The following is a 25,539-nucleotide window of genomic DNA, read 5'->3' as shown; positions in this document are numbered from 1 at the left end:
AGAAGGAAATGTTAAACGCAAACTTTCCATAGCGGGAGAAAGAATTGACAGCGTTTTCCGATGGAAATTCCCTTAATTTTCGTAAAAACCGCAATGCGATTTCTTTAGCCGATCTCGATTTAAATAAGAAAATGTTAAACGCAAATTTTCCATAGCGGGAGAAAAAATTGACATCGTTTTGCGATGGGAATTGACTTAATTTTCGTAAAAACCGCAATGCGATTTTTGCACTCGATCTTGCTTTACAGAAGGAAATGTTAAACGCAAACTTTCCATAGCGGGAGAAAGAATTGACAGCGTTTTCCGATGGAAATTCCCTTAATTTTCGTAAAAACCGCAATGCGATTTCTTCATCCGATTTCGATTTAAAGAAGAAAAGGTTAAACGCAGCAAGTTGAAGATATCGCATCACTGTGATTGAAATTGTCAACATTTTTGTAAAACCGCATTGCGATATCTTCATCCGTTCTCCATTTGAGCTTAAACGCAAACTTTCCTCAGCGGGACAAACACTTGCCATCGCTATGCGATTGAATATGCTTTAATTCTAGCGAAACTCGCATTGCGATTTCTTCATTTCCATCTCGATTGAAAGAAAAAATGCTAAAACTAAACGCATCAAATATCCCGCAATAACAAAATGACGCGTTTAACATTTTCTGCTTTAAATGGCGCACGGATAAAGATATCGCAATGCGGTTTTCGCTAACTTTTAGCGATTTTCACCCAGTTTCATTAAACAATTCCGAAAAAATCCCTAAACCATAAACATGCGTTGAAAAATGAAAAACGTACCTCATTGTTGCAAGTTTTGATCATCAGAAGAGTGGGCTCGTGCTGTTCAACCCTGACGTAAAAAGTGGTGAGCGAACATCCGTGTTCTTCAGTTGTGTAGAGAAGAATGGGCTGATACATGGTGATCCGCACCGGCAGCCATGACCAAAGGGTGAGAAGCTACAAAGGAGAACCTTAATCTATCGACTTCAATTTGGTTCCTATGCGGGTATAAAGTCCGGTACTTTGGGCCTTGAGTTGACTGAACACATTTTTATCATTTGCACCCCGTACCGGGCTTTAGCGGGCAATTTTTTCCGGGGGAAAACTGAGTGGACTTTAATCCAAGTTTTCAATGCTAGTTCGGCATGCACATGCTAGCAGGCAACAGGCGTCAAACAACAAGCAAAACAATGCAATAAATTGCCATTTAATTTCGGCCTTTATCAGCCGTAAAACAACAATAAATTTGTATCCATTGAATGTGTTTTTTACTGCGGCTAAGCACGTAAATGTTGCTGCAGGCAATGCGACTTAGCAGGCTTTAGGTTGCTTGATTGGAGAATGAGCTCGATTTTTTGAACAGTTAAAACAAATTAAATTATAGGCCGTTTCCAAATAAGTCGGACGCGAAATTTCGTATCAAAGGGTTTAAAGCGTCATTTTATTGGCCATTTAATTGCCCACCTTGGACAGAGTTTGAAAACAGATTAAAAGATCAATTATTCAGGCTAATAAAATGGTGCATTACAAACTCTGATACGAATTTACCTGGAAACGAAAATTCATAACAAATGTTTTGAAATGCCTTATTATTAGTTTGATTATTATTCCGCAATTTTTTCTGGTTTACCTTCGTATTTTGGACACAGTGTACAACCCATCATAAGACATTTTCCTCAAATTCCCTTCCCATTTGTATGGTTTCCACCAATTTACTGAAATAATATGCTTATTATCAGCCCTAACTCGGATGTTTGTAAATCGAATGCAATGTACAGGGTAGGCTTGGGTAACACTGTGTGATGTGGCGCTTTTGTGTTGGTGCCGCTCTGTGCGTCAATGCGTTGACACCTCGCGTCTCACGGCGCAACACCATAGATAACACTTTGGATCACTGTATCATAAATGGCGCTGAGACGTTGTATTGATGCGACATACTAACATACAAATTCCCTGTGTTCTTAAGTACCGGGTGTACAACATGTCGACGCTTTCAAAGTGAAATAAATAGTCATGTGCTTTTTTTGAAAAATCAAAAGTTTGTCAAAATGTCTATATTTTCTCAGTTAGAAGAGGTAAAGAAAAATGTTTTATGCAAAAGGTTCCTTTATTGAAGAGAAAACTTCTCTAGGCGTCGTATTAATTTTTTTATCGCCTTGAATTTGAGATTTGCGGCTGTTACATTGTGAAACGTTTACATGGATAACACTTAAATGTAGGCCTGGGTAACTCAGGGAATTTTTAGGAGTTGGCGCAGTGCTACGCAAATGGCTTGGTGCGCCAACCCAACGCACCGGCGCAGTAACTCAGTTCCGTCGCAGGGAACATGTTGATGACTTTTTTTACTTGTTTAAAGGTCTATTTTAAGGGGCATTGATTAAGATAATTTTTAGAATGTCTTCAAAATTTCAGAATTTTCCCGTTTTAACCGAGTTACTCTTTCTTCTAAATGCTCAATTTTCTAAAGTTTCACTTATAATTTTCTATCAAAAAACGAACAGAATAAGCGAAAGTTTACAACTTGTTTATAAGAAAAAAATGTGGTTTTTTAGTTTTAACTTAATGTTTTTTGTTTCACTTTCTACTCAAAAACGCTCTATTTTGTAGAGCTTCAGTTAAAAATACTGACGATCTGGAGGTGTTTTAAGCGAAAAATTCCAAAAGCCCCGAAAACCATAAAGGTTTTCTCCCAAACTGATCACAAACCTAAAAGTTTTTAATCGAAAAATTAACCAAAAAAACCATTATTTTCTGATAATTTCCGACTTTTCAGCCAAAAATAGTAAAACTAAGTTTGCTAGAAAATTCGCCTCATTCATCGGTTTGCAGGGAACTTTAGAAAACCCTTTTCAGCTTCGAATTTGACACAAAAACCAAATAATTGTATTCAGTTTTTTACCGAAAAATATTAAGGTTAAATCTTGAAAAAACGACCAGAGAGCAAAAGTTTGGAAAATATTATTTGGAAAATTCGCCGCCCTCATCGCTCTGGATATTTCTAAAGTTTCTTTAAATTTTCAGGTCATTCCAGTTTTCACAAAGTTTCTATTAAGTAATGCTTTCTACGCAAAAATCGCATTATTTTTTAGTTTTACTTGAAATACTGGCAATCTTAAGGTATTTTCTGTGAAAAACTATAAGATAAATTTTATAGGAACACTTATCCCCTTAACCGATTTGCAGAAATATTTGGAAAACTTTAAAAAAACTGAAATAGCGAAAGTGTATAATCATTTATTTGTAAAACTGTTGGAAACTAGGGTTTCTTCACTTTTAGGTCAATATTTCTAAACACTGTCTCTAAACAGAAAAACCTCGTTTTTCCTAACGTTTTATTATAAAAGACTGGCATACTGAATATTTTATGTTAAAAACAAAGATCGATTTTACAAGAAAACTGGTCAACTTTCTTTGGGCTCAGTTCTGTTGCAGGGAAAATCTAGATGACTTTTTTTAGTTGTTTGAACAAAGTAGTAAAACGTTACTCAGAAATAATGTTGATGACCTTTTTTTAGATGAAAATTCCAATCTCGGGTTTAGTAAAGCTTTAATAAATGGCTTATAACTCATTAACGGATGAGTTATAGCTCGTTAGCTCAGAGAGCGCCAACAATTCAATAGCGCAACTCAACACAGTGTTACCCAGGCCTATATCACTGTGTTGAGTTGCGCTTTTGAGTTATTGCCACTTTTTGCGTTAATGAGTTATAACCCATTTATTGAAGCGGATTAAAGCTTTACCAGACCCGAGACTGGAATGTCAACTTTTAAAAAATTCTTAATTTGTATAAGTACCGTTTTCCCAGCAACGGAACTGCGCCAACTCTTGAAAATTCACTGAGTTACCCAGGCCTACTCTACAGGTCTTTTATAAGGTGGCCACCACGGCCTCCAGACTTGTGCTTCTTTGAGGATTGTTGGAAAATAGCAATTTTAACGAATTTTTTTATTCTATAATGCTATTTATTCTATTTTGTATTATGAAAACCACAGATTATTCAGCAATCTTTATAAAGAAACTTTTGCACAACACATTTATATGTAGCTCTTCTAGAGAAACTTTTCAAATTTAGATTTTACCATTTTAAGCGCGGAAAAGTGTAGATGAGAAAACCTGATATTTCAGTTTTTTGATAAATTTGTGTGATTTTAGGTCCAAATGGCGCAGTCGCTTCCACACCGCTTCGCATTCTATGGATGTCTGGAACACTAGGGTTTAGTGGATTTTTTACTTGTTAATAATGCGTTGTTTATACACTCGCTTTAGTTTCTAATCGTCTGTAACTTTAATAAAAGATCTTTCGTTTGGCAGCTTACTCATTGTTTTTAGGCAAAGAAGAACGAAAATTACAAACTTTTAATAAAATCGACAACGTTCCCGACCGTTGGCCAGCTTTATAACCCGGATTAGAATGACCTGAAAATGTGCTTTTGCTTGTAAAATTTACATTTAATTCAGATTTTCTTCAGGGGCTGCACTTGTATCCGAAACTGACAAAAAATGCGAAAAAATCAACCAATCAGCAAAATTAACAGCGAATTTAATCCATTCTAGCGCAATGTGAAATAAACGCGTTGTTTAAACAGACAAAGGTGGCTTTGGGTCTCGTCCTGCAAAATTTGCAAAAAATTCAAGGTAAAATACCGTCTGATGACGGTTAACAAATCGCCGAAACGCTCCAAAAATCGGCGAAAAAATCACCTTTACTGACTCGACTTCTTTTCCAAATTAAATTAAAGTGGTCATTAGTGTTTATTGCGGCAGGCGAACTTATCAAATGATAAAAATTGTCTTGATTGTTTCCATCCGGCATGTTTGATCACATACACAAGCGGGCAGCTAACGGACGTTAAACATTGCGAACGGTAAATTATTAACATGGACAAACCGAGCGGATTCTCTTTTTTCCCGTCCTCTACCTATTTGCCCATTTTCTGATCAATAATCCTAAACATTCCTAATGGCTGCGAACATTTACAGGCCACTTGGAATGATTTACGCTCATATAAATACTTTATCGTGCCATAAAACCGGGATATTTTTAAAGACAAAATAATGAGGAAAACAACGGGATAAACACCTGGAGGGGCTTGAGCTAGTCAACTTTTAAAAAATCCCGGTGTCACCTGGCGCAGTGAGAAAAATGAACCCCTATTTTTAGACTTTGATTAGATCATCTACCGCGGCGTGCTGTAGAACAGGAAAAAGTTCAGGCAACAGCGCAGAAAACAGCCAAACCACGCAAAGGGGATAAACTCGGGAAACCCCAGAAACAAAGAGCGTAAGCCGAAGGCGATTCAGGACGCGCCGATTGGTCAGGTTTTTAAAACTCGAGCGCTTAGGAAAAAATTTCGAAAGTCACGCGGTGTCCGCGCTTTGCCATGTTTGTTATTTTCGTTTGTTTATTTTCGTGCGGCGAATTTTTGGCACCCGAACCGGAAAGCGCTGCTCCACTGAATTACGCCGCTTATAAAATAATCCGAAAAACTCGCCAGTACATAAATCGGGAGCGTTTGCCTGCTCGGCCGGCTGCCAACTTGACCGATCACGACTTAGGGAAATCAGTCGCCGTTTTTTTGCTACGCCCTGTACCTTTTTGTACTCAGTGTCTCAAACTGGACCTAAAACAACGTTCTGCAGTGTCCTGCCAGAAGACTATAATAAATTCGTTGGAAATGTTGAAAACCCTGTAGATTTCTAGTTTTTATACCCCTAGAAGAGAAACGGGGCGCCTCTGGCGCATGCAAACATGCAGAGTTTTCGTACTCTAATTAAACAAAAGGCCAAACAGATTTCCTTCTTAAATAGAGTTAAACGAGCGCTTTTCTATCTAAACCGTTCTAACCTAGGAAATGCAAAGCGAGTGTGAAATGTGCTTAAAAACGTCGCGGTGGCAAAACCAAACCGCAGGAAATAAGCGCAATTTTTCGGCTGGCAAAGAAACAGCTAAGTGATAAATTGCGAATAAAGCCTGTGTCCCATGCATCCGTTTATACGATGGTACGATGATACGAAAGTGTTTCTATTGGTTGGAGATCTGTCAGTTCGTCCGGCGGCGGACGTACGGAATGTATAAACGGATGCATGGGACACAGGCAAAAATCATGTACCTAAGGAGTGTACATACGCATTAAAATGTAGATATTTAAACTACTTTTTTGGGGAACCCGATTGGAAAAAAACCAAACTGATTAGAGTTTAGTAGTCAGTGTGCTCTAAATACAGGTTGACTCAAAAGTGACGACATTCCTCTATTTTTTTCTCCCAAAGAAGTCCCCGAGAGGAATGAGGCCGATTTCCAATCACCCTGCATAAAAATACCATTTTTCGAGCCCTTTGGTGCAACGCCTTATCATGGAAAATTGGATGGGAAAACGGGAACCATTTGGCAAGGTTTAGGTAGGAGGGCGTCTGAAATAAGAACGAAATTGGATGAGTGAAGAAAAGTACAAAAATCCAGAACCAATCGCATCCCTTGCTGGGCTTGAATTGGCTCTGGATTGGCTATCTATGCACTAAGCTCTACGAGGGTAAATCTAGGTGAATAGTGGCACAACATCAATAAACTTACATCCTGCGGGTCGAGGATGCGCGAATCCACATTCTGGATCGGGTAGACGCCCATGGAGAGCGTGCGCGGCTCCGGCGAATGCGCTCCCTGCGCAGCAGCAGGAAAAAAGGCAAACGCACACACGGTTATGCGCTGCGTAAACAAGTTAAACGCACAACAGCGCAGCTTCCAACATCAACACAACATGCAGTTACCAATAATTTCGCTTTTCGTTTAACATTCCGTATGGCCGCTGCTGCCCGTAGGAGCAAATTACCACATTCACTAAATGACAGGGAATTCAATGGGCGTGATTTATGGGAGTCTAAGCTGTAATGAGGACTAATCGCTTGCGATTTGCCATCCTTATGCACCTAATAAATTGCTCCAGAAAAATGTCTTATTTTTTAAATAAATTTTTTAATAAACTCCTATTTTTTTCCAACAAACTCTGAAGTTTACCTTGGGATATTCGACCATTTGCCCCAAATTTGCCACTAGGCGCGAGTCCCGAAGGACTCTGGACCGGGGGAAAAAACCGTGCGATAACTTCTGCGTATAAACTGGGCTATTGATCAGTCGAGGTGGCGTGAGTTTTCACTTGAAAAAATTGCCGTTTTACATGCAATATTATCGATCACATAAAATATGAAACTGTTGGGAGCACGATTAAGCTCTAACCGAAGCATCGCACTAAAAAAATTAAAAACAAATGTCCACATTAAGTATTCTTCACCAGTCGACATCAACAACTCCAGATTATTGGCTGGTTGCGTCTTTGGATGTGGACCAGAAAGAGAAAGGAATCGGTCGAATGGACGTGTTTTCCAACAAGATCTACGTCGGATGGACAAGAAAAAGGTCAACCATTAATTGACTATTGTCGAGTTGATCACCATAATTATGAAATTACTAGGCTTTGTCTAGAACAGCACGAGGTTCATCATTTTAATCGCCGGCTAAATGCCTTTGGGACTAGTTTCGCTCAAATGAAGCTGATCCATTTAGTGAGAGAATCAAAAAAGCGTCTTGTATCAAGAAGCCAATGTTGCAACTTCCAGGCCAGGAAGTAAAAATTAACAAAGAAGGCCTTGCCATCAGCCTTCGGCGAACTGAAGCGTACCGGCATAAAAATGACCAAAACAATGAATCTGAGCTCGGTCGCATACTAATGAAGAGCTCGATGACTCAAGGCTGCTTGATGTGAAATTTCAGTCAAAAACCCCGATTCAACAACATCCGATTTATTCAAATAATCAATTTTCGCGCTCTTCTCGGCTTGCGCGCACCCAACTACTCCAACTGTCTATAGTTTCGCGTTTTGAATAGACTTCATTGCTCGGTTACGGCCAACCGGTCGCCTAGATGGCGCTGGGTGACAAGCAACTGGTTCCAGTCATGTAAGTCTAAAGTAATTTGAGGAAATTTCGGTTGATTGACGTCGATGTTTCGCTAGCACGCATGGCTGACATCGTCAGAGCTGAGCCTGTGGTTTCGTTTGCCAACACAACTCTTTCTCTCCTCCGGGCCAAATTCCTATCAACTTCGACCAAAAATCTTTACCAACTGTCACTGTCCAACTGACAAGTGGAACATATAAAAAAACCTTGCATTTGCCTACTACTGCTCAGAACCTTACAGCACCCTCTATGTTTAACTATGTGACGTACTCTAAGAGTACTGTGGGCAGTATGTATTTTGCTTTGCTTGACGCGTTTATTCATTAGAACAGTGCGTTTTTTCGCTTCCAAAGTGTTTAATCCGCTATTCGATTGGCGGAAACCCGAGACTATCAACACCTATGAGGACACACGCAAGCCAGAAATGACAATGAGATGGTTATTATGAAAATGATCGTACATCGATATTGAAACTGTGAATTTCAACGGATATTTGTTAATTTATCGGGACCAATCACATGCAATGGAACAGTTTAGTCACTTGATGGAAGTGATGATGATTTGCTGTGGTCTTAGTTACAATGTTTGGCGTTTGAGCGGCTATTTGATGTAAAGAAGAAAAGTTAGTTAGAAAATGCCTGCAAAAACAGCAGGTTAAAGTGGTTAGTAACTAAGATCACGTGCAATCTCGAACTAAAACTGCACAATCAATAGTGAGAGTTAAACGGGGGGATTAATCGAACAAAATGCACATGAAGAGACGAGAACAAACGCAAATGCATTTCAAATAGAAAATAAAACTAATACAATACCATGTCATTGTACACTTCTTCCGACATTTTCTGAAAAATCAACAATATACACGTTTCAAAAAATATCTTTGGCTAGTTTTCGTTGGTCTTATACTACGTCAAAAAAACGTGCGCTTTCAAAAATATTTTTTGACGCAATATTTTCAGCAAATTTACTACATTTTGGGACTTAAAAAACATACCGAAATTTTTCAAGAACACCATGACGGGCGTGAGTAAACAAAACGTAGTAACTTGTTAATTTTAACACAGTGCTGTCACATAAATAATCCTTAAACCGTGTTAAGTGTTATCTAAATAATCAACACACGCTATACAATACCAAACCCAACGACAAGACTACAGTCACATAGCCCAGAAAGACTGGACTATTTAAGAGGCAATTGCAAAAACCATTCAACACACACACACACAAACCAATGGTTAGACAAATGGACTAATAGAGGAACTTCAAAGCCTATTTACACTGGAAGAACTGGATAATAGGGGGACATAATTGCATTGAAATAAATTTAAGAACACTTTAAAAAAAAATTGAAGTTTTTCCTTAAATAGCTCCTCCTCCTGATTATTCTCCAATATACAGGGTGAAAAAAAAATTCAAATAACACGCCCTTGTTTTTAGGAGTCATCAATTAACCGCTAGTAGGCTCTTGTAAAATGGTTAAAGCAAACAAAGTCCGCAAACGCACTCTCAAACTGATCAACTAGTGGAAACTTACAAAAAGATTCGAAATATAATGAATAGTGTGCATGGCTTTCTTTCGTTTATCCTCCTGAAAGAAGGACAGGTTGATTTTTAGGCGATAGAGAGCGAGAAGAACTATGAGGACACTCAAATCATCATCAGATCAGTTGCACCACATACTTAATTAATTAATTAACGGTCACTATTTTCATAATTAATGGTCAATGAAAAAATGCGAGAAAATTTACCTCTCTGATGGTCAACGTGTGAGAGACCATCTGGATGTTGTTCTGGCTCTGGCTGTTTGGCAAATTTTCGCTCGATCTGGATCGAACCAGCTGTTTGGACCCGTGCATCACTTGACGGCTCTTCAGCAACATCTCAGTCTTGATAAACACTCGCGAGATGTACGACGAGCTGAGGCCTCTTATTCCGAAAGCCATCTGAAACAGAAAATACACAAAAATCCACTAATTTGCCAGCAAAATGCGAATTTTTCTAGACATTGCGCCGGAAAGAACGGCGGGAGTTCTGCTTGCGTCCCCTAATTTTCACTAAGCAAACTTAGGCTAATTTCTGCATTTTTTTAAAAACCACTTATGTTGAAGCTTTGAAAATTGTATTACCGGTTAGATCTTGAAACGTACAACATTTTATAAAGAATCACTTTTTCTGCTAGCACGCTTCGTTTGGAAGAAAAAAAAAATGTGAAAATCGACCAAAATTATCCTATACATTTTTGGGGAAAACTTTTCGTTTTTTTTGGAAAATGTTTCTTTACAAGGTGATCATATGGACAAAATACATGCTCTAGTAGGTCGGTTTGTTTCCGCAAAAAATCCCCGTTCCAGCCAGAAGGGAAAACCCGAAAATTTTGCACAGGGTCTTACATATTTTTTACGATTTTTCTGTCGATTTTAGTTCCGGAGATTTTTTTTCGGAAACCACGTTTTTGCTGTTTTTGCAAAAACTACTTTAATTGGGACGTTGGAACTATTACCACCGTCTACCTGTTGAAATGTTGCATATTTTTCGAAGAATCACTTTTCTCGCTAGAAGGCTTCATTGGGGGAAAAAAAAAAGTGAAAATCCACCAAAATCCCTAATTTTAATTTTAACAAGATCAAGTAGAAAAATTACTACATCTAAACCTCATCTACTAGAGAGTTGAACCTTGGGCAACCTATACACAACACCCTGAAGTATATTCGGGAAAAAAGTCAATAAGATCAAAAGTTTGGCTGTTTTTTAATAAAACTTCAAGTTGAAAAGGCACTGAAAAAAGTTCAACAAATCCACTGTTTCACACTGTTTAAAATCGGATATCTCGAAAACGGCTGCTTATTCCGGTTGCAAGCAAGTACACATTTCTGCTTAGAATTGGAGAAACAAGAAAAATTGAATCCCACTGTCCTATACAGAGTGGCAAGAAAATTACAATCCCGTGAATGCAGTAGTTTTGGGATTGAAACTGCCCACTGTAGGCCTTGAAACTATCGCTCTGCTTTTGGCCGTTTGATAAATTCTCAAAAATCAACGAAAATTGCCGCAAAGCTGATTTTTTATACCCTTAAAACCTGAAGCCTCTTCTACAAAAATGCAAAATTTCTCATCTCTGCCTGCCCTTGATAACAGTTTACAAAACAAAAACAGCCAATCACTACTAATATAGCATTTTTTTAAATTAATTTTAAAAAATTTCTGCAAAATTAAAACTTTGAACTCCTAAAAGTCGCACCTTTTTTATTAAAATCCAAAAAAGGATTGTTCTTTACCTGAACATGTGATGATTTTATAAAAACATCCGCGCACTATTAAGACGGCAGTTTTTAAGGTGAACTGTGAAAAATTGTCGAAAATCAACGAAAAGTCCGGCAAAACTGATATTTAACAGTCTGAACAATTCGAGTTTCTTCTATGAAAATCCAAAATTTGTTTTTCTTTATCAGTCCTTGATTGCATTTTATACATTTTTATACACAGCCGCGCAGCATTAAGACGGCAGTTTTTAAAGCAAACTAAAAAATTCTCAAACACCCACGGAAATTCCTGCAAAACTGAAATCTTGCACCCTGAATACTTACTACTGAAGGTCCTTGCTAAGAAAATCCAAAATATCCTTTTCATTACTTGACTTGGATGAGTTTATGATTTTTTGAAGACAACAGCGCACTATTATAAGATCAGATTTTAAACAAAATTGTGAAAAATTGTCAAAAATTAGCGACAATTTCTGGAAGACTGATGTTTTACATCTTTAATAGTTCGAGCACCTTCTACTTACATTTATTTTTCTTGGGTTCTTCTTGATTACATTTTGTGAACGTCCAAAAATATTAAGAAATGAGCATGTTTCAAAGGTAATTGTGGAAAATTCTAAAAATCAATTGATTTTTCTCCGAAACTGAAATTCCGCTTTCGAAAAAGAAAATATAAAATTGATTTTTATTTGCCTGCCCTTGATTACATTTTATAGACCTTTAACGAGAACCGCGCAGTATTAAGATAACATTTTTTTAAGTAAATTGTGTAAAATTCTCAAAACTCAACGAAAATTCCTGCAAAACAAAAGTTTTGCAACCTCAACAATTCGCTCTTCATCTATCAAAATCTAAAATTTATTTTTCTGTACCTGCCCTTGATTGCATTTTATGAATTTTTAAAGATAATCGAGCACAAACCGAGTGCATTGTCCAAACATCTAAAAAATCAACGCAAATTCCGCTTTCTATTTAAATATTTGCGCCATTTTCTCATTCCACTATAAGCGGCCCAAGAAAATAAATATTACAGAGCCAAATTTGTCGACTACAAAGTTTCCGTTTCAACATAAGTTCATAATTTTGAAAATCGATCCAATAGGAAAAATGTTGTTGCAAGACCAAAAAGTGGATATACCGTAACACTTTTACAAGGGAAAGTGAGAAAGTGTCTGGAAAATCAATCAGCAGCCCGCATCAGCTATACTTTTGCACACTTATTATACAAACATTCTGCTAAAAATGTCCTTCAATGCCACAATTATTCCTTGCACGCCCTCCTTTAAACAAGTGTTTACTAAAGAACTGCCCTTTTACACCTTTTATGGATCACTTTTCTCAATCACCCTGTATAAATACTTAAAAAATACAATAATATAAGTGCGTACCTTTAATACTTTTTGCGGTGTAACGGGCATTTCCCGACAGAACTTGTTCAAAGCCAAATCAACGCCATTTTTTTGAATCTCGGCCGACCACTCGGACGAGTTGGCCGACGAGTGCTTGTGGAAGAGCAGCAGAATGGCCATTGCAGTCCTATAGAGTACCTGCAGGAACATAAAAATAGTGCATATAATTAAAACAGTTTTGGGATTAGTGTGGCGGCGTGCACGCCAATGAAAGCGAAGCAGCGAACATTTACAATAAATTGCCTCAAACTCGGAATCCTTAAAATAAAGTTGAAACATAAACAGGAGGCACAGGAAAAATAAACCGGCAGTGTTTACGGTGTTTTTTGCGGAGGACTTTTAAAAGCTCGCGCTGTCGAAAGTAGCGCCCGACGTATACAGAAATTAAAAAGCTAAGTAAACAATGCTGGATTTCTTCGAAGTGAACATCGATTAATGATCCTGTTGCCATCCAATTTAAAAAAAAAACGCCAAAGTCATGCTCTGAGCGGCCTGCAGAAAAAACCCTCGAAACTAGAACATTTATATAAATTTCGACGATCGCAGCTTGGCGTTAAAGAACAGTTTTCTGGTAAAAAGTCGAAAAACTGAAGAAAATCAGCATTTCATCGAGCTAAAAAGAAATTTACTCAATTCAATTCAATCAAAAACAGTTGAAAGTATGAAAAATTGTCATCAATTTAAAGTTTTGAAGAGCACAATTGCGAACACAACCACAAATTCGATGTGATGACGACCGGTTTATCAACAAATAGCTGGATGCATGGTTGCCGTTCTAATTTTGCATAAAACTTTTTTTTATTTGCGTTCTCTCCAAGTAAGCCCCAGCTGCCCGTTAAAAAATGATACCAATTTTTAAACACTCGGTTTAATTTGTTACTTTACAGAATCTAACATTTCTAACACCGGCACTTAAACAAAAAACTGGTCCCAATCATGATCGATCGGTGATAGATCTGGACCTCCTGCTGGCCAATGGAAGGGACAGTGATTGTTGCTGGGGCCAACCTAAAGGGCTGCGCCCCCTGAACATTTGCAATCACTCCTTCTATTGACCAGCTTGGATCTGCTGATCTTCCTCCGAGTACTAAACATGTTGGGAGCATTTTTGTATGGGAGCTTGTAAATGTGGACTTACTTTAACGCCCTCGTGGAAGTAGCAGTCCATGATTCGCACCAGATGCTGAAATGGAAGCCCCTGGAAGATCCACCAGATCCAGTCCATGTAGACGCGCTCAGCGCGTCCTGAGCTACAGTGGCGCTGCAGGTGCACGGCTGCGCCTTTCTGGAACAAATGTCGCTAGCTTAGAGACCAATGAGGTGCCACTTTACCAGCCCAAAGAACATTGAGGGCACGCTTTTGAGTGCGATTTCAAAGCAGGAAATTTCATGTTGGAATATCTTGCAAACCAAAAAAAATGTACACGTGCTCATTGGAAAACTTTTCACAAACACAGTTCTTCGACGCGCAATGGCTTCAATACTTTTATCATAAAATTGGAAAATTTTTGGAGTTTCTTTCTCCGTTTGTTCTTAGTCCAAACAGACGGTTCCATCCAGATCGGGCGAGAACTTATCAAACAGCCACAGCCAGAGCCAACATCCAGAATAATTCGAGCATTTTATCTCCAAATCCAAAATTTATTTTTCATTCCCTGCCTCTGAGTATATTTTTGCATTTTCAAAGGTAACCGTGCACAACAAAAACAGCACTTTTTAATGCAAATTGAGAAACTTCTCAAAAATCAACGAAAATTCCGGTAACACAAAAAATCTGCACTCTTAATAATTAGCACCTCTTCTACGAAAATCAAATTTTCCTTTTTTGCGTGTCTTTGATTCCATTTTATAAATTTTCAAAGACCACCGCGCATTGTGTAGAAAGCAGTTTTTCAAAGAACATAATGTAAAAAATTCTCAGAAATCAGCGAAAGTTGCTGTGAAACTGAAATCTTCAACACTTAATAATTCGAGCATTTTATCTCCAAATCCAAAATTTATTTTTCATTTCCTGCCTCTGAGTATATTTTTGCATTTTCAAAGATAACCGTGCACAACGAAAACAGCAATTTTTAACGCAAATTGAAAAACTTCTCAAAAATCAACGAAAATTCCGGCAACACAAAAAATCTGCACTCTTAGTAATTAGCGCCGCTTCTACGAAAATCAAATTTTTCTTTTTTGCGTGTCTTTGATTCCATTTTATAAATTTTCAAAGACCACCGCGCATTGAGTAGAAAGGAGTTTTTCAAACAACATAATGTAAAAAATTCTCAGAAATCAGCGAAAATTGCTGTGAAACTGAAATTTTGAACACTTAATAATTCGAGCATTTTATATCCAAATCCAAAATTTTTTTTTCATTCCCTGCCTCTGAGTATATTTTTGCATTTTCAAAGGTAACCGTGCACAACAAAAACAGCACTTTTTAATGCAAATTCAGAAACTTCTCAAAAATCAACGAAAATTCCGGCAAAACAAAAAATTTGCACTCTTAATAATTAGAGCCTCTTCTACGAGAATCAAATTTTCCTTTTCTTCGAGTCTTTGATTCCATTTGATGAATGTTCAAAGAGAACCGCGCATTGTGTAGAAAGCAGTTTTTCAAAGAAAATAATGTAATCAATTTTCAAAAATCAGCGAAAATGGCTGTGAAACTGAAATTTTTAACACTCAGTAATTCGAGCATTTTATATCCAAATCCAAAATTTTTTTTTTATTCCCTACTTCTGAGTATATTTTTGCATTTTCAAACATAACCGGGCACAACAAAAACAGCAATTTTTAAAGCAAATTGGGAAAAATTCGCAAAAATCAACGAAAATTCCGGCAAAACAAAAAATTAGAGCCTGCTGTAAAACTGAAATTTTGAACACTCAGTAATTCAAGCATTTTATATCCAAATCCAAAATGTATTTTTCATTCTCTGCCTCTGAGTATATTTTTGCATTTTCAAAGATAACAGTGCACAACGAAAACAGCAATTTTTTACGCAAATTGGGACAAATTTTCAAAAATCAACCTGCAAAACAAAAAATTTGCACTCTTAATAGCATCTTCTACGAAAATCAAATTTTCCCTTTTGCGTGTCTTTGATTCAATTTTATAAATTTTCAAAGAGAACCGCGCATTGTGTAGAAAGCAGTTTTTCAAAGAAAATAATATAAAAAATTCTCAAAAATCAGCGAAAATTGCTGTAAAACTGAAATTTTGAACACTCAGTAATTCAAACATTTTATATCCATATCCAAAATTTATTTTTGATTCCCTGCCTCTGAGTATATTTTTGCATTTTCAAAGATAACCGTGCACAACGAAAACAGCAATTTTTTACGCAAATTGGGACAAATTCTCAAAAATCAACGAAATTTCCAGTAAAACAAAAAATTTGCACTCTTAATAATTAGAGCCTCTTCTACAAAAACCAAAATGTTTTTCTTTGCGTGCTCTCGATTTCATTTTATGAATTTTGAAAGAGAACCGCACATTGTGTAGAAAGCAGAATTTCAATTCTAAAAAAATTCTCAAGAATCAGCGAAAATTCCTGTGAAACTGAAATTTTGAACACTCAATAATTTGAGCTATTTTTATCCAAATCCAAAATTTCTTTTACGTTCCATTCCTCTGATTACCTTTCTTGACTTTTCAAAGGCAACCGGGCCCGAGGTGGAAATCGATTTTTAAACCCGAAAATTTTTGCGAAACTGAAATTTTGCGCACTCAATTAAATTGAGCATATTCTAAAATCAGCATTTATTTTGTTATAACCGGGCACTAGTAAAACACCAGATTTTAAAGCAAATTGTAAAAAATCAATGGAAATTTTATAAACTGGTCTCATTTGGTTTGAACGTCCTCCTTACGATTGAAAACAATAATGATAACAATATTAAACAACAGCAAAACCTAAAACAAACTCCAAAAAATTTTTGAACTAAACAAAAACTATCGTTCTTTAATGTGAAGCATATTCAAAAGAGCTCATTGATAGATTACGACGTCTTTCGTAATATTTGATAATAATGCTGAGTCAGTGAACTCGCCTCAAACAAACACTCTAGTCATATTGTAATGTTTTATTAATTAATCAAAGTTATCCGGCCGTTTTTTTCTCCTTGTGCAAGAAAAGAACAGCAATGAGAAGCTTAATGCCCATTGATGCCTACATACGTCCATTTTTAGATATGAATTATGCCAAGTGATAAAAACAAGTAGCACCACTCTGTACAAGTTGTTTAAGTCAACAATTACCCGAGATAAATAATACATGGACAAATTGGAGCAGAATGTTAATAATTATCAGCCACCTGCCCAAAAGTTCCTTGCCTTGAAACAGAAATTGGCCTGCACGTAGCCAAAGTATGGTACCAGCGCATTGATTATTCGTGTTTTTCCATTGCAGAATTGATCAATTCTGCCATACAGAACTGCTTGGTTTGTTTTTACGCCTGCCTTATATGTGTGTATCATGCTTTTATTTATTTCCATTCATTTATCTTGGTTTTTGTTGATTGGTGTTTCTTTGTTTACTCTCTTTTATACTCTCTTTTGGGGGTGGTCAAAAATGGTTCACTTGAACTGCCATTTTTTCATAAAAAAACACGGTTTTTCATCACATCGATACTGTGTGTTCTTTCATTCTTTCATTGTTTTTCCTTACTTTTAATCGACTTTTCCTTACGGTCTCAATTAGTATAGATTGGCCAAAAATTCCTGATTCGAACTTTGCAGTTCGAAGTGGAGAACGCGGCTTTCTGTCATAAATGGTTTTTTTATTATTTTCTTTATAAAATGCTCGAGTGATTTTACTCTATATTTCTACAGTTAAAGTGTACGAAAAGTTCAGTATTCACTTTTTACCTAAAGTGAGATATGAAAGAACTACTGAAGGTTTTTGGATTTGCAAAGTTCCTCAACATGGGGCTCAAATGGGGATGTTTTTCTTGGCCCACCTGTAGAATCCATTGGCAAGAAATGTGTTGAAATAAATATATAATAAAAATAAAAAACAATTAATTGCGAGAAAAATAATGGAAATTTTGGGTTTTTTATAGAGATTTGAAGCTTGAGTCCCCCTAAGAGACTGTGCAGAATTTTCCTTTTTCCTCTCTAACTCATCTGAGAAATTTTTCCAGAACAAAGCAACTAACTTTCGCTTGTGTTTCGTCCACATGGAACGTGTTGGTCTTGGGTATGGGAGGTAAAAAAAAAAAAAATTATTTTTACTTTACCTTAAGATTTTGACAATTTTTTTCGTTTTTATTTTTTGCTCGAAAACGAAGCCTCGGATCAAAAAATGCTGCTATTGATAAAATGTCCAGCATGTCCCAAATCACCAAATGGCAATTTTTTCACAACCTCTTCATAAAGGGTTTTCGGCAAAAGTTAAAAAACGTATATTTAAAAAAAAAACAAAAAAATCTCCAAAAGCAAAATCGATTATGCACAGTTGGCAATACACATGTATAAATAGCTGCAAAACGTCAATTAAGCGAAAACGAGCCAATTGTGTGACGATTTGAGGATTTTATGGAGGTTTGAAGATTCATCTTGCATAAAAGCCTATAGAATTTTTGTCTGCTTCCCCGTTTGACCACTCACGAATTTTTTTGCGAACCAACCAATCTACTTTAGCACGTATGGAAGAGCCTGTATGAAGGAAAAATATATATTTTTTGTTTTTGGCCGAAAAATTCGGCGGATCAAACCATAGTATTTTGGGCAATTTTCATGCTCCATTTTCTTCGAAAAATCCTCCTCCTCCTCCAAAAATCTCCAAAAATGTTGCTCTTGATAAAAGGTCCGGCATGTCCCAAAGCACCTAATGGAGAGTTTCCCCCAGTCTTTTCAATAAGAGTCCAAAAACGTGTTTTCCGAAAAACATTTCAAAATGAAAAACGATGGTTCACTTTTGGGCACGCCATTGGATCCAGGGGGCAAATGGGCACAAAAACTCTGGTAGTTACTTTTTCGCAAAAACCCATCATAAGCGAGACATCGGCAATTTTATAATTTAAAGCCGAATTCTGACGAAAAACTTTCGAAAACTGCCACAATGCTAAACAGAAATATCTCATAATATCCAGGTGAAGTCGATGACGGCTGAGAAATTTTTCTTCAATAATTGGCCCGATTTATTGAGCAAAAAATCGGCGAAAAGTGCGTAGTGTAATTCCGGCATAAACGATTTTGAGCTCCCGTTGAGGCTAATTGTTCCGGAATCCAAGAACATTCAGAAGCTCGCTTATTAAGTAGCTTTAGAGAAAAAATAACCGTTTTTTTGGACTGTTGTACTCAGTTGTAATAAAATCGCCATTAGGTGATAAGACTTTGTTTTCAATTAAAAAAACTCAAATACGAAAAAGTCCAATTCCTTTTTGCACCCGGGGAGAAAGTTCGTTCAGAAGAGAAAAAATTTAAGTTCAGCCTAGTGCCCATTCATTATTAAGCCCAATTAGACGACCCGATAAATGAGTGAATCAAAACAATAGAAACCGAATAGACGCGTGAACTAATTATAGATTTAACGATTATGTGCTCGGCTTTGTAGTTCAACTATACGCGGTTTTATGGGTCTCGTAATGAGCGTTAAGTATGCATAAAGGTAACAGAATACTGCTCACAACCGCATGCTAGAACTATATGGGTTAATGAGTTACAATAATGTTCTATTATAAATTGACCGGTCGCGACAAAACAAACGTTTTATTGTTGCGGCCCCGATTTTAACCGCACCAATTCGCCTCAATCTCCCACAGCCGAAACGGGCATTTGTTCATCATGCTCCATCACTGCACGTTCTTCTTCGGGAAAATTTCGGTTAACAATACTAAAATCGCTGGTTGTCGAATGGCACTGGCGCTACTTAAAATCGGCAAATCAATGATAAATGCGGCTGAATCATGTATAAATCGGCAAACAACCCACGAGGCAAAACAGCGATTGTTTATGACGGTTTATGGAAATTTTGCCTCCAGCCAGTCAATTGAAAAAAATAAAAAACTGCAGAACCAAACCCCAAATCTCATCAACTCATCAAATTTCAACACCCATTAAATGTTTACCATAATGCGAAACCGCAAGCAGCTGACCAATACAATTACCCAATTAAGAACTCCATTGCAAATGGTTAAGAGGAACAGTTTTTGCATATTAAACGGAAACCCTGCTGTTTGGCGTTGATTCATGCGACTTGTCTGCACCGAACGCTCACATTGAGGACTTCATAAGTGTGCAGAAACTGGATGTTTTTTCTTGGTAAACAAAAGCGCTACAGTGCCAAGAAAAAATGCGGATCGAGAGAACAAACTGAGCGACCTTGACAACGATAGCCGCCCACGATTTCCTCCTTTGCAAGGAATTACCGTTCTTGACACAAAATGCATCTAAATGATGATAAATGGGTGGAACACTTTTCGACTTTAATATGGTAATGCTGCAAATTAAAATATTCCCATTTTCTGCTCTGGCTCCGCACCAATCAAGCCTTGTCTCCCGACTGCCGACCGTTTTTTTAATCAAAAAATAACCGCAATTGATTTTTCACTTGACGGTGATTTTATCGACATGGACCTTTCTGGCAATTGCCCTAAATCCAATGCCGCCGACGGAGAGAGGAAACTCTGTCTGTCATTGTCTGAGCAATGCAACTGAAGGATAAGCGATTTAGTACAGTAGGTCCATGCCAATAAAATGGCAGGCAGGGGATTGACTGATTATATTGCAATGATCAGATTGAGACTTACCACGTGCTTCCTACATATTTGCATCACAGTCTTCCACGTGACTTCGTAAAGAAGTTTCGTTTGCGTTATAAAAGTCTTTTCTTTGCAGGAAACCAAGCTGGCCATACAGTGGTAGGCTTCTTCCTCTGAAACAAAACATTCCAAACTAAGCAATCGATTGTTAGATGAATTAACATTCATATATCATTATAAACGTGAAAGTTGTTTGGGATTTATGCCTTTGCCAAGCCTTACATTCAGATTTATACTGATTATTCAATAAAAAACCGAACATTCTCCAAGAAGTAAATAGCGAATTGCTCGGAACTACTAAAAGTAGCCTGATGGATGATCGTTGGAACCTAGAACCTGTTGATATGACAACATCAACCACAAAAATTCCTAAATAACATAAAACATCGTTATCTTGCTAGTGTTCAAGTACCTTTTTCCTTTGTTCTACAAACGAAGTTCTCAAGTATTTTCTCCTATATCTGAACTTATAAAAAAAAACCAAAACGCTTCAATTATTGCAATTTAATTAATCGAATTTGTTCAGTTAAATGTGAAGGGTAGTTTCAGGTCAAAATCAGAACAGCAAAGCACAAATTGGCCACAAAAAGCCACAAAATGGCCAGTAATTTTTTATTTTTGCCAGCTTGTTAAATGTGGGTCTAATCTGAATCTGAGAGAGTCTAATAATGAATGTTTTCATCCAATTGCGTAATTTTCTTTAAAAATCGCATCTTCTAAACAAATGCAAATAGGAATTTGAAAAAACCACCACCTTTAGAAGAAATTCTACTGGAAATTTCTGCAAGTTTTAGAAAAATCGTAAGAAATTCAAATGTTTTTCAAAATTATTAAATACCCGTCTCATTACAGCTATTTTTACTCAACGTCGCATTCTTCTTTGAAAATTCGCATCTTCCTTCCTAAACTAAATGACAATTTTAAATTCTTACCATTTTTAGCAAACACTTGACTCTAAAGATGCTGAAGGTTTCATATAAATAACATAAAATGTTGAGTTTTCCTAGCTTAATAAATATCGTCTCATTTTGGACATTTTTACTCAGCTGCGCGTCATCTCCTTGAAAATCCGTAACTCCCAAACGGAGGCACGTGACATATCCAAATATTCACCATTTTTATAAAACACTTGACCCTAAAGGTTGTGAAAGTTTCAACAAAATCGCCCAGAACCTCAGGTATTTTGGGCTTTATAAATGTCGGTCTCATTTTAGACCCTTTGACCCACCGCGATTTCCGCTTTAAAAAGTCGTATCTCTCAAACTAAAGGAAGCAACAACTCGAAATGTTCACCATATTTTGAAAATACTTGACCCAAAAGGTTGTGAAAGTTTCAAGAAAATCGCCCGAAACCTTGAGTTTTTGCCCTTTGTAAATATCGGTCCCATTTCTGACGTTTTTCCCAACTGCGTTCTATTCGTCAAAAATTCGCATCTTTCTAACAAAAGGAAGTTCTTTAAAATGCGTACCTTCTTTAGGAGACATGTTGCTCTAAAAATGCAAAACATTATATATAAATCGCCAAAAATTCTGATTTGTTATAAAAATCAGATTATTTATGAAACTCAAAATTAGCAGTCTTCTGGTTTAAAAATTCGAATTTTGCAAACAAACGCAGATAGGAATTCAAAATATTTGCCACGTTTAGACGATACTTGACTCTAAATCTGCAAAAAGTTTCGTCAAAATGACCCAACATCTTGATTTTTTTCCATCCTAGTAAATATCGGTCAAATAACACGTTTTTACTCAGCTGCGCTCCCGTCTTTGTATCATCGAAACGAAAACATAAAACAATTTGAAATTTGCAGCGTATTTAGAATAAATTTGACTGAGAACATGTAGAAAGTTTTATAAAAATCGTCCAGAAACATAATTTTTCCCAGCTTAGTTCAACCTCAGTCCTACATATGAAATTATCAATAAAAACGCTACAAAAAACGTCAATTATTCCAGTTGAATTAACTGAAATTGCTCAGTTGAATGTGAAGGGCAGTTTCAGGTCAAAATCAGGACAACAAAGGCCCCCAAAAAGGCTGATTAAGGTCAATTTCCGCATCCTTTCAGACATCCAGTGACGTCAACACGTCTGCTCTAATAAGAGGCCCCCTGCCGAACGGAAAATCTGGAAAAGTAGCGAAGCGATGAAACCCCGGGATTAGGGCATAAACCTGATCAATATGCGAGATTAGGACGTTTCAAGGCTTGTTTTCCATGGGGAAAAGCGTTCAAATCTTCGAGATAGTGACCGAAAACGTGCTTAAATTCCGTAGCAAAACCAGTGATTTCGTGGTGTTTAGAATGATGATGATGAAATTGTGCGATTGCCGCAAAGTAACGAACTCAGTAGACGATGAAGTGAACAATAACGGGACCTACGGAGGAAAAAATACAAATCAGCACGCGTAACGTTGATCTGGAGAAATGTCGCCTATCAGAGACTGGTTTTGACCTGTTCAAACCGTATCAAGCCGAAATTAAACGAGCCAGAAAACTAAATAAGCTGCAATTGTTTCCAAAGAGTTAATCTAAAGATTTAGAGACACCTAATCGAACGGCTAAAAATTTTAATGAACATTTTCAGCGCTAATTTTATTATTCGGATTGTAAAAAACGGAAAAACACATTCTTTAATCATAGATTCTCTTGGCCTTCCTTAGGCTGTCATGGAAAGAGCGAATAAAAATATAACATTTACACATTTACCATTACACAACACTTTTTTGTTTTTCACACAGTTTTGCTAAAAATGATTCAAAAACATTAAAGTTTCAGGCTAAATCGATAGTAAACAGTATGAATCGCCCGCGATTTTATCGGCATGGATTTACTTTACTGAAATCTACATTCAATGCAACACACCGAGACATGTTTGCTTCAATCCAATTCTGCTGATAGAAAAAGACAGAACGTGAACTAGTGTGCGCTTTTCCACTCATGACATTTTCTATAGGGTGAAACAAGACAAAAAAACAAAAATATTCGAATTGTAAATCACTCTTAATTAGTCTTAAGGCAAGCACATTGACGACCAGAACGAAGCTCGCCGAATTTCTACGAACAATTATTGCAATTAAAGAAAATTAAAAACTTCAGAAACTGGTCATTAAAGTGCAGCACATTTGTGCACTTTTTCCCGGATTAGAACTTCAAAAACTCGCTTAATCGCCCTCAAATCAAGCTTTGCAATTGGCTGTAAGGCTTCGAAACGCCTTAAACAGATGCAGTTGTAAACATTTGCGAACAGAGCGACGCTCAACAAACTTACACGAGCGATTGCTACAATCAAAGCTAATTTGAATTGTGTAGCTTCGCATAAACGTTGGGTCAGAAGGTGAAGAAGTATTAGAAAAGATGTTGAAGAGCGCCATACGTTCGGGAACAAAGCGAAAGCTCGGCGAACGTAAACGAGCAATCGTTTCAAACTGTAAATTTTTTACTGCTTTAGAAGGTCACAAAAACTCGAAACGAATGATAACTAAACAAAATTGAAACTCTAGGACGTGACCACAGTTACAATTGTAAAAATAACTCAAACCAAAACTTGAACTTACAAAATCAAACGATGAACATTCGCGAACAGAACAAACCTCCATCAACTTAAACGAGCGATTGCTACACGCAAAGTTTGCTTAAACTGTGTAGCTTTGAAGAAGCGTAAAGGAGCGACTATGAATAAAATTTAAAATTTCACAGCATCGCTGAAATAATTGAAGAAGGAACATACAAAACGTGGCCATCAATTATATGGCTTAACAATTCTCAAAACAGACGCAATCAGAAAACAGCAGCTTTCAAACGCTTGGGTCAGAAGATAAAGAAGACTATACTGAGAGAGGCCAAACATCCCCGAACAGAGCAAAGCTCATAAAACTTAAACGAGCAATAGTTGAAAACAAATCTGGTTTAAACTGTGCAGGGTTCCTATAAACGCTTGGGTTAGAACATGAAGACTAGAAGAACGACAGTCGCAAACAAAGCGAATCTGGACGAACGTAAACGAACGATTTTTCCAATCAAAATGGTTCAAACTGTGCACTTTTTCCTGGATTTGAAGGAAAATAAGACTAGAAACACCCATCAGAGACCGGTTTCGACCTGCTCAAACCGTATCAAGCCGAATTTAAACGAGCCAGAAAACTAAATTCTGGTCATTAAAGTGCAGCACATTTGTGCACTTTTTCCCGGATTAGAACTTCTTAGAACTTCGAAACTCGAACACTCGATCGCTTAATCGGCGTCAAATCAAGCTTTGCGATTGGCTGTAAGGCTTCGAAACGCATTAAACAGATGCAGTTTTGAACGTTTGCGAACAGAGCGAAGCTCAACAAACTTACACGAGCGATTGCTACAATCAAAGCTAATTTGAATTGTGTAGCTTCGCATAAACGTTGGGTCAGACGGTAAAGAAGTATTAGAAAAGATGTTGAAGAGCGCGAACAACGTTCGGGGACAAAGCAAAGCTCGGCGAACGTAAACGAGCAATTGTTGCAATCAAAATTGGTTCAAACTGTAAATTTTTTACTGCTTTAGAAGATCACAAAAACTCGAAACGAATGATAACTAAAAAAATTGAAACTCTAGAACGTGACCACAGTTACAATTGTAAAAATAACTCAAACCAAACTTGAACTTACAAAATCAAACGATGAACATTCGCGAACAAAACAAACCTCCATCAATTTAAACGAGCGATTGCTGCACGCAAAATTTGCTTAAACTGTGTTTCTTTGAAAAAGAAATTTCAACTTTTACAGCATCGCTGAAATAATTGAAGAAGAAACATACAAAACGTGGCCATACCCGAACAGAGCGAAGCTAATAAAACTTAAACGAGCAATTATTGGAAACAAATCGGGTTTAAACTGTGCAGGGTTCCCATAAACGCTTGGGTTAGAACATGAAGAAGACTAGAAGAACGAGATTTGCAAACAGAGCGAATCTCGACGAACGTAAACGAGCGATTTTTGCAATCAAAATGGTTCAAACTATACAATTTTCCCTGGATTGGAAGGAAAGGAAGACTAGAAACACGATCATTAATACATTAAAAATTAAGCAACATCGTTGACAAAATTGAACAAAAAATTGAACGCGACCATAAAAGTACATACACTAAAGGTTAGAATTGCAAAAATCACCTTTTAATCGACCGTTACAAATGG

General features: G+C 37.0%; 2 protein-coding genes across 9 annotated transcripts in view; one reads left to right on the top strand and one right to left on the bottom strand.

Moving 5' to 3' along the window:
* The window catches only part of LOC109540772 (neural Wiskott-Aldrich syndrome protein), a 26,944-nt gene extending 22,636 nt beyond the window's left edge, over positions 1–4,308 (top strand). The window contains exon 8 of the mRNA XM_019909233.2: positions 4,151–4,308. The gene's annotated coding sequence lies outside the window, so the exon portion shown is untranslated. The remainder of the gene's footprint in view (positions 1–4,150) is intronic.
* Positions 1–25,539, bottom strand: part of LOC109540771 (GTPase-activating protein skywalker) — a 44,199-nt gene that overhangs the window by 5,671 nt on the left and 12,989 nt on the right. For 2 of the 8 annotated variants that reach the window (XM_048662601.1, XM_048662602.1), the window contains exons 3-8: positions 20,363–20,487; positions 13,756–13,902; positions 12,597–12,755; positions 9,697–9,891; positions 6,320–6,409; positions 796–954 (exon numbers count right to left, since the gene is read on the bottom strand). In XM_048662601.1, coding sequence (XP_048518558.1) covers positions 796–954; positions 6,320–6,409; positions 9,697–9,891; positions 12,597–12,755; positions 13,756–13,902; positions 20,363–20,487 — 875 coding nt within the window. Of the gene's footprint in view, positions 1–795; positions 955–6,319; positions 6,410–6,569; positions 6,657–8,760; positions 8,791–9,482; positions 9,537–9,696; positions 9,892–12,596; positions 12,756–13,755; positions 13,903–20,362; positions 20,488–25,539 lie in introns of all 8 variants that reach the window. The other 6 variants (XM_048662604.1, XM_048662608.1, XM_048662605.1 and 3 more) reach the window with 6 other exon arrangements.

The sequence above is a fragment of the Dendroctonus ponderosae genome, unplaced genomic scaffold (assembly GCF_020466585.1).
Source record: "Dendroctonus ponderosae isolate FM_Combo_2020 unplaced genomic scaffold, Dpon_F_20191213v2 Dpon_F_20191213_11, whole genome shotgun sequence".
Taxonomy (NCBI): domain Eukaryota; kingdom Metazoa; phylum Arthropoda; class Insecta; order Coleoptera; family Curculionidae; genus Dendroctonus; species Dendroctonus ponderosae.
The sequence above is the reverse complement of the archived record's forward strand: the minus strand, read 5'-3'. Positions and strand labels throughout refer to the sequence as shown.